General features: G+C 52.5%; 2 protein-coding genes across 12 annotated transcripts in view; one reads left to right on the top strand and one right to left on the bottom strand.

Moving 5' to 3' along the window:
- The first annotated feature begins 1,279 nt into the window (after positions 1–1,279).
- The window catches only part of Phcl-1 (pH-sensitive chloride channel 1), a 59,097-nt gene continuing 50,665 nt past the window's right edge, over positions 1,280–9,711 (top strand). For all 11 annotated transcript variants that reach the window (XM_076795329.1, XM_076795328.1, XM_076795327.1 and 8 more), the window contains exon 1: positions 1,280–1,676. The gene's annotated coding sequence lies outside the window, so the exon portion shown is untranslated. The remainder of the gene's footprint in view (positions 1,677–9,711) is intronic.
- Positions 7,744–9,704, bottom strand: LOC143358301 (trypsin-1). The gene is made up of 2 exons (XM_076795340.1): positions 8,830–9,704; positions 7,744–8,662 (listed from the first exon to the last, which is right to left on the bottom strand). The coding sequence occupies exons 1-2, from the start codon at positions 8,873–8,875 to the stop codon at positions 7,914–7,916; spliced, it is 795 nt and encodes a 264-aa protein (XP_076651455.1). The 5' UTR covers positions 8,876–9,704; the 3' UTR covers positions 7,744–7,913.

Here is a 9,711-nt window from a genome sequence, read left to right as displayed (position 1 = left end):
AATAGGTTGCGCAGACCATTTTACAAAGTCTTTGGGAAGATACGAAAAGCTTGTGTATTCGGGCGCTAACGAAACGAGCTCGTTACTCGTCAGTTTCGAGACGTCGAGGTGCTTCCGACTCCTCGATAAACGTTCACGGTGAAGATCGCTAGGAGGGGACGACCGTTCTTATCGTTTCTATCCTCGAGGCCCTGCATTCTCCGAGGCCACGAGCGATTCGTGGCAATCAACTTTTCGTGAAAGGATGTTCGACGACAGTTCGAGTAATCTGTCGGAGATTAGGGGAACAAAATGGTTGTAGAGCCGATCGATATTTCTTCTCGATCCACTGTGCATAACGATCGAATCGATACATTCTTCGCTAAAGGGGCATAATTCGGTTCCAGCGCGGTGGCTACGAGGCGCCCCGCGAACGGCAACCCGGCGTTCGTCGACGCGCTACTGGCCGTTGGTACGAAGGGTACGATAACATAAATGTCATAAATCTTTTGAGTCGTTGAAAGACAGCTTTTCGAAATGTTTGACACATCAGTTATATTTTTATATCTGAAAAGTCTATCAACGATTTTGTTGTCCGTCAATGGGACCATTTGGAAAAGTTTAAAAGCAAAGTGTGACCGTCATCGACGATTAATAGAACACGAATGTCACCGAATATCATACTTTACTGCCAACAGATTCGAAGAACCTGTTGAGTCGAATTATACATAATTGAAGTGTTAACGATATAACGCGTCGCTGGTGAAGAAAACATGGGACAGCTGTTGTTCGAGGGGTCGGTGTCGTAGAAGAAATTCGACTGGAGCTTATCGTTGATAGAGAAACGGTATAAAGCTTTTTCCGGCGGTGGACAGGATTGTTTCGAATTTCAGTGTTGGGATAAGCCGGGATGGAAACGTAGGAAGGGTAGAAAGTGTAGGAAGGGCGCGTCGGGCCAATCGGTTTTGAAAACAATGGAGAGAACGGAAGACCGGCGATTCGGTGGTTAGGCTGGTCGGTAGGAGCGAGAAACGAGAAGCTCGAAGCGAGAAGCTCGAAGCTCGAAACGAGAAACGAGAAACGAGAAAGGAGAAGCAAGCGAGCCTTGCCGGTTGGTCGAGGGGTGGCGGTGCGGTAGCGACGCGGCGAGTCGCGCCGAAACAACCCTCAGTGTGAAACTTGTCGCGCACGGTTACGGTTACGGTTACGGTTACGGATACGGTTACGGGTACGGTTACGGGTACGGTTACGGGTACGGGTACGGGTACGGTTACGGGTACGGGTACGGGTACGGGTGACGGGTACGGGTACGGGTACGGGTACGGGTACGTGTAAGGGTACGGGTACAGGTACAGGTACGAGGAAGGATACGGGTAACAGGTACGGGTTACGAATTACGGGTACGATTTCGGGTGCGGGTAACGGATTCGTCTTTGAATTTTTCCTCTCGTGCCTCGCCGATTCGAAGATCGCGTAACGCGTACAGCAAAAATATTTGAATCTGTTTCGTGGCGTTTGCTCGTGTGCTTCGATCCTGGTCGCGTCAATCATCGCGCCTCTCCGAGACAGTGCGAGTTTGTATCTCTTGTTTGGCGGACAAGAGCGAAGAAGAGCGGAGAGGGTCGGTTGGTCGAGGAGAAAAACAACGGTACCAGCGATCGACGATCCCGGACAATACGGCGGAGTGCATCGTCTCGGTGAGTCGACTTGATTCAATGCCAGATACGCGACCATGAGTGATATAACCCCGAGTTTTCGGAGGACGGATTCGTCGCGTCTATCTTTACCGATGGCCGAGGACCCTTTTCGCTCGAGCCGGTCGATCAGGGTCGAGATCCAACGAAAGCTCTCTCGGGAGCCTGCTAGCAGATTCTAGATCTCGCTGGACCGAGTTTTCCTCGATTCTCGATACTGGTCGGTTGTTCGTCGAGAGCCCAGGCTCTCGAGTTAGGCTGCCCGAACACGGTGGGAACAAGAGGAGCGAATCGAACGCGAAAACGACTACGCGAAGCAGTCGAAACGAAAATAGTTCCTCTTGTTCCCTCCCTCTCTCTCTTTTCCGCGGAACGTCATTGGCGCGACGCCTGACGAATCGAATTTTCGTCCTTCGAAAGAAATCTTGCGGCCCTCGGCGCTGCTTCCCTCTCGTTCACCGGCCATCTTGAATCGATATTTATCGAGCGGGACGATCGAACGCCGCGGAGGCATTTTGAATCGCTGCCGGATCTTGGTTTCGTCCAACGGTCCAACGGTCCAAGGATCGTCCGAGCAAGTTCTCGAGCCGTTGCGATTGTCCCACGACTAGCACGAGATTCGATCGCGAGCGAGAGAAACCGTTTCGATCGAGTCGAACAATTTACGAGCGGTCGACGCCGACGCGTTCCCGAAATCGATTGCTTCGACCCTTACCTTACTAACCGACTACTTGTTATGTATTCGTTTTCGACTTTGCGGCGAAACAAGTACGCTTCGCCTTAACCCGTTCGCATCGGCAGATTTGTTTCTATCGTATTTAAGTGGAATCGTTTCACACGGAATACAAGCGTACTGCCATGCCGGTAATAAAGACGGCAATACGCACCAATTGTGTCTTCGTAGATAATTTACAGAATCTCCTCTGGTGGTGAGTAACCAGGCAAATAGCGTATATACGTATACGTTGATGCAAATGGGTTAATTTGCTCGTTGAAAAGCTCGTGTAAGTTTAAACCTGAATACCCCTCTGATTGCTACCTAGGTATTTACTTTTTTTTTTACAAATCGTTACATTTTCCATCTCGACGCATTTCGAATGGCCCAACCTTGTGCATTCGCAGGCTATTATCGGATGTTCCGAGCTTGTTGGCTCTACAGTGATCGCGGACGAAATTTTGGGGATTTTCATAAGGATTCACGGACCGGTCGTTGGATAGACATCGCGAACTTTTTTATATTTGAAATGCAGGAACGTTCCAGCGCGAACGAGCCGCGTTGCTTTATGCATCGGCGAATGTTTGAATTTAGGCTAACGATATTTCGGGCCGGGGAGTAGTAACCAACGCGGAAAATTCCGGGTGGAAACGCAAGGGTTGATTGCCAGAGAAAGATCGTAGTGGCCAGAGTGCAGCGTAATGCGACGATTCGTTGCTAAAAATAACGGCCGAGCCAACGGTTATTCGCGCTTTTCTGCAAAGTTCGTATTCCGAGCGTACCTGCTCGTAGCAAAAGCTCTTCCGAAGGGAATCGGGGTAAACGGTGCAGCGTTGTTCGACGGTGTGAAAACGCAGCGACTTTTGTCGCCGTTGCGACGATGATAAGAATCTGCGGTTTCTCTTTGCGATCGCCGGTTCGATCGAGCCGGGTTTGCGTTGCTCGCGCTCTTTATCGGGGCGAATGCAGTCGGAAACAAAGCGCAACTAGGAATAATATTGTTCGGCCTCTGCGACGGAGAAGAGAAAGGGTGGGAGCGAATAGAGGGGATTGCAATTAGACGGCATCGCGGCTGCAATCGGAAGCTGCTTGGCTGCTTCGAGCGCCGGAGGAAATGAATTGAAAGGCGATCGACCGCGCCCGCCCCCGCCCCCGCCCCCGCCCCGTCCGCGACGCGTCCGATCGTAAACAATCCGATATGCCGATAACGGTTTTCCTCGTTTTCATTTTTTTCTTTTTCGTGGACCATCTCGCGTTTCGTTCAGCCGCGGTACCGCTCGTCCGCGACCTGTAACGAGGTTCGCGGTTAAAAATGGCTCGCTTTATTTTCAACCGGACGGAAGTCCATTCGGTGGAACCGCGATCGAAGGGCGTAGGGAGCATCCTCGAGAGCATCGGTGTTTCTTCGGTGTTGTTGAGCACGTGTGCGCAGTTAATTAAATTTTCAGAGATGTTCTCGCCTCGATGCATATTCATTTATGCATATCCGTCGTCGTCGTCGGCGTCGTCACGATTTTATCCACGCGGCGGCACGACGTCACGGACAGATTGCCGCCGCATTGCCGACGATACGAGAAAACGATCCGCTCTCGGGAGCCGGAAAGTCGATTAATCCGTTGGTCGACAGAAACCAGTGAACGGTCGATAGCTTTCACGCGCGTATTCTCTATCCCTCGCCAGTCTCGACTGCCCGAATCCATTTCGGTCGGACGCGGCGGGCTAGCTCTATACTTTTTCCGGTATCCGGTTGGATCGGTCACGGGATTGCCCTGTAGGGCGCTAGCTTGGCCCTGGACGAAACCACGCCCATTTCGAGCAGTCTGTACGAAACAAGGATGGGTCCTTCGAACTCTACCGCAGCGAAGGCTGACCACAGGCAGAGGTATTCCCCTTTGGGTCTGTTCCGACGAGCTACGTCCGATCGGGACGCTATCCGATAGGGGCAAGAATCCTCGGAGCTATACTTTTAAGGCTGAACCGATGTTCGGTTACCACCCGTAGGGGCAGCGTATTTTACTTGACCAATCGGTGAGTAACATACCACGCCTTTTTGAACAACGTTGCACGTGTCCGTCGCACGCGTTACCGTTACTGGCCGATTTATCGAGACTCGGTGAAATAGAACGAGCATCGGCTGATCGGTACAAGGTTTGCCGAACAGCGCTGTTTTAGGAGAATATACTCTGGTCCGGCCACAGGGCAAAGATATTCCCCTTCGGGCTACTGTCCCGGCTGCGTCCAAGTCCGAGACGAAACAAAGCCACGCCTACGGAGAGCACTCGACGCGGAGAAACAGCAAGATGGACAGCCCTCCGCCTCTTTCTCCGACGTCGTGTGCCGGAAACGATTGTTCCCGTGGGTAATTCGGAGCGCTGGCAAGGCAAAGAGCGAGCGAACATGCAAAATAGTCTCAATTATACCAATAAGACGCAGCGTTGCGATACACGCGACAATATGGAATGTAACCGAAGGTTCGACCAAGGCGTCGGCAGGCGATAAGCTGTTTACGCGTGCCGAGTTGCGCGTCCCCTTTGCACGGTAACCCCGAACGCTAAACGCGATAAAGTATATTGTGAATAAAGGCCGACTCGGCGGTGGACCGCAAACGGTTAATGGGAATATTCCGAGGAAAGTGGTTCGATCGGGGGTTGGCACGCGTGCGTAAGCGGCGGCGGGGTCAAAAGGTCACGCGCTCTCTCGGTGACCGCCGTTTGCTCTGCCAGCAGCTTCCGCCGCGTTTCTCTCTGTGTATATTGCTCCGCGTTTCTCTCCGCGATTCACCTCGAAACCAGTAGACCCAGCGACCGAGAAACGTTCCTCCGGCTGTTTACGCGTTGCGTGCAACCACCGCCTCGTCTCGCCATGCGTCACGCCACGCCGCACCAATCCTCGAGTGAAACTCCTTTCGCGGGATCCGCGGGATCCGTGGGATTCTTCGACTCGTTAACCCTGGCATCGAACCGAACAACCTGTGTGCGCACTGAGGATCGAAATGGCGTCTCCGTGGTCCCGTCCTTTTTCGCCGGTCAAAATTACTCGATGCTCCCTTTCGGAAGAGCAGTCCGGAAATTGCCGATGAACGCGAACAGTCGATTCGCCCGCGACTACTCGGTTCTACTCGGGACACCACGGAACGGTACGCGGGAGCGGGTCACCCTTTTCTCTCTCCCAAGAACACCGTTCCTTTTTTTTTAAATGTCAAGCTCTCGCATCGGCTTTATAAATATCAGGTCAATCGGCTCTATAAATATCGAGAATCTTCTATAAATATCGATTGAAAGAGCGCGCGCGGCTATAAATTGTTGTACACCCATCGGCGAATAGGGTTACTCGCTCGATGCGGCGCAGCGCGCACGGCAGCGACCCGAAATCGCAACAACCTGGAGCAACTTCGTGCATATTTCGTTGATCGTGCGTTTCGTTCGAACGAAGAGAACTTGGATGGATCGGTAAGAGGATGCTCGTGGTCGCGACTCCTTCGAGGCCGCGGAAATACATACTCGAAGGACACCGATCAAGGTAAAGCGATAGTTTCCTCTTGGGGACACGGTCGTGATCGACCTCGATCGGATCGTCCCCGTTTGCCCGGTTCCGATCGTTGGTTCCACGCCGGCTAACCGGACGTTCTAAAAATAATTTATCGACTGGTCCTTGCCGGTACGCGTGGTTGTTCGCGTTCGTCGAACTCCGGCCGATCGATGATGGCCGGCAAACCGCGATCCAAACGCGAATCGACGCGGAGATTTTCGGTGACCCGCGCGCGAGAGGAAACAAAGGGTTCGGAGCAAAGTGGCGGCGATTCCGTGCTCGTTGGCCGAGGTCCAACGGGGTCCAGCGATACAGCTGCGCTCGTATACATGCTTACTCGTCGTTTACCATAAAAGACGAGACAAGATCCGCAAAGGATACTTGCCCGATTCCCGATTCGATCGATTCTCGGTGGAGACATACCGGCGCGGTGCGGCGCGAAGCTCGAAACAATCGAAACAAAAATCTACAAAATAGCGAGTACCATTCTTTATTTACATTTATTTATTCTACATTTTACATGGAATCGGAGAATCTCGTGAGAAACATTGAAATTTTCGAATACGCGTTTCTTTGGTACAAAAAACTGGCTTACACGAAGGTAAGAAGTTATGGTAAATCATTGAAATAACAACTGGAGTTGGTCGTCCGAATACGCGTTGTTCGGTATAACCGTAGCCTGATGCGGGCACACCGTGCACCGCGCACCGCTTGTATGGGAGGAAGAAATCACGTTTGGCACCGATCCCGTTTCTCCTCGGCAAATCATCGCCATAAAGCTCGGCCGTGTGTCGCGTCTTTAACCCATATAAAACTAGAACTCGTTTCTCGGGACGATTAGGTTGGCTCTCCGAGTCTACTAGCCGAGTTTCTCCTGTCCGCGGTCGAGCGTCTCGAAATTGTGGTGGCCGAGGTGCGGCGGTTCAAAACTAATAGATCGCGGTCGCGCACCGCGTTTTCTGATTTGGCAGCGGGGCACGTCGCTTTGGCAGAGCATTTTCACGCGGGTAATGTATGTAAATCAACCGCTAATTGCACGGCCTTGGTGTGCATCTCGCCTCGCGAGGAAACGTCGGGAAACTCGGCTATCGAATCGAAATTCGTGATTCTGTTACGGATTCCCAACGAGCGGCTCGCGACATGTCCAGAATTCCACGTCCGTTTCCGTTTCCGTTTCCGTTTCCGTTTCCGTCTCCGTCTCCGTCTCCGTCTCCGTCTCCGTCTCCGTCTCCGTCTCCGTCTCCGTCTCCGTCTCCGTCTCCGTCTCCGTCTCCGTCTTTGTCCCCGTATCCGTATCCGTGTCGCCTTCGCGATACGATGCAATCTGTTAATGAAAGGTAGCTGCACTTACCGTAGTTTCCGACTTCGGTCTCGTGCAATCGGGTCGACGCATTAGTAGAGATCGAACGGGTCGGCATGGCAGAGCGCTCCGCGAGCAGCGAATCAATTTCCGTCTCGAACGGGTACCGTTTTCAAGCTGTACGGCTCGAATCTTTCGAGAGTTTCCGGTTCGGTTGTTGGATCCCGAGTTTGTGCGGAAACGCGACTCGAATCGTGTCTTTGGGACTTTTGCGGAGCCGCGACCCGCGTCCAGCCGCCGCGTTAATTGTGATTTGTCGGTGGTGGGTCTAATAGAAACGAATGTCGCCGGGGCAAGCTCGAGTGCGCCGGATTCCTATACGAATTATACCTGACCTACCGGGATTCGTCTCGTGTCACGGCTTATCCCGTACAGGTGCGAATCACTCGTATTTATACTTGAACGAAGCAAATGGGTTAAAGAGTGGTAGGAGTACGAGGGTCGTAAAGAAGAAGAAGAAGAAACGTGTCTTTCGATGCTGCTTTATTTTATTGTGCGAGCTGCCGGAAGTAGCCCGTCGAAAACGTTACAAAGAGAATAAGTATATACGAATCGCGTCGTTGTGGTTGTGATCGTGTCGTGGTCGTAGTCGTTAGGGAATCCGTGCGGAGGAGAGTCGTGGAAAAGCCGGAGATCGTTACACTTTGATTCCGGTCTTGGAGACGATCCAGTCGCTGAAGGCGGCCACTTCCGTGTGAACTCCTGGGTATCGCGGGCGAGCGCAACCGTATCCCCACGAGACGAGACCGGCGAGACGACCGCCGATGGTGAGGGGACCGCCGGAGTCACCTTGGCAGGCGTCCTTTCCACCTTGGGGCACGGCAGCGCAGATCTGTCCAGCAGGGAGACCGCCGTACGACTGGTAGGCGTCGTTGCAGGACTTCTTCGAGACGATGGGAACGTTCACCTTCTGGAGAACCTCGTGGGTGCCGCCGCCCTCTCTGATGGCGCCCCATCCGGTGACGGTCGCTGCGACTCCGACCTTGGACTCCTCGTTCTGCTTGAAGATCTTGATCGCTTGCCTGGTCTTGTCCAGCTTGAACGGGGTGCTCACTTTCATCACCGCCACGTCGTTCTCCGGGACGCCATTCCAGTTGGTGTTGTAGTTCTCGTGGACGATGACCTTCTCGACCTTGTGCAGACTACCGCCGGACGACTTGGTCGCGGTTCCGGCTCTCACCGTGATCCAATCGGCAGGGTAGACCATACAATGGCCGGCCGTGACCACCCAATTCTCGGAGATAATGCTGCCTCCGCAAAACCCGAAGCCGGAGCTCTGCAACGACACCTGATGCGGCACTTCCTCGATTCTAGCGTCCTCGCCGCCTATGATCTGTCCGCTCGGAGTCAGAGGGTTCAACAACGGGAATTTCCCGAGCGGGTTTGCTGGAAACACCAGAGGCGCGATTAGTTTACCCGGGGCAATTACCGGATTTTTCCGGAGAATCGCGTCCCGATGCAACCCGATACAACCCGATACAACCCGATGCATATTCGTGGCTCGGCCCGACGACGACCGAGTTCCATCTTCTAAGAACGATGTCGAATATTACCTGCGGCGATCGCCAGCAACGAGAGAAGGCTCGTTCGGATGTACATCTTGCTTCAGCTGGATCAACTGTTGTGCCTTTTCCCAGCCATTCGGCAAGTATTTATACGAAAATCGGATATGCAGCCGGCATACCGCGGACCAAGCGCACTGCACCGATAAGAGCTGAACGATTCAGAGAAACGCGAGAGATTACGAGCGTAAGCTCGTTGATCGACGTTTCGTAAGGGATTAGTGAAAAACAAAAAATCAATCAAGGTTGTCCTCGGACGCTTTCTCGATTTTACATTGTCTACCGTTTGCCGACGATGGATCACGGCCAGACGGATTAGACTTTGCCGATGAGTAAGCAATCCAGTCGCGAGACGGACAACGAACCTGCAACGGACAACAAGATAACGAGTTCGCACGGTTTCTTGTTTCTTCGCGAATCATTCTGGGTACATTCCCGGTGCAATCGTGATCGGTAAACGGGTTAACGCGTTACGATCGTAATCGATAAACGGGCTGACGCGTTTACGAGCACCTCTATCGATTGACCACCATGGACTCTTGAACGAGAGAGGTACGTCGATGTCGATACCACGTACCATGCTAACCCAGAAACTGTCTACCAACAATCGACAAAAAAAAAAAAAAAAAAGAAAAGAAAAGCTATCGCAGCCGCTCGTATAAACGCGCGTTTCTCTAGATAACGTCTTCGAGTCTGCTTTGGACAACTCTTTAATATTTCAGCCCCCGTCTGTTCTTTCTTCTCTCAGCTTCGTTTGTCCCTTGGCGTCGAATCGATACAATAAAATATACAGCCGCGAGCAAAAGTGTTGGCACAGCTATTAAACCAGGTTCTAATTGCACGGACGTGTACGAATGTAAAGCTATGCCCACG

This window comes from Halictus rubicundus, chromosome 10, assembly GCF_050948215.1.
Source record: "Halictus rubicundus isolate RS-2024b chromosome 10, iyHalRubi1_principal, whole genome shotgun sequence".
NCBI classification, from domain to species: Eukaryota; Metazoa; Arthropoda; class Insecta; order Hymenoptera; family Halictidae; genus Halictus; species Halictus rubicundus.
The sequence above is the reverse complement of the archived record's forward strand: the minus strand, read 5'-3'. Positions and strand labels throughout refer to the sequence as shown.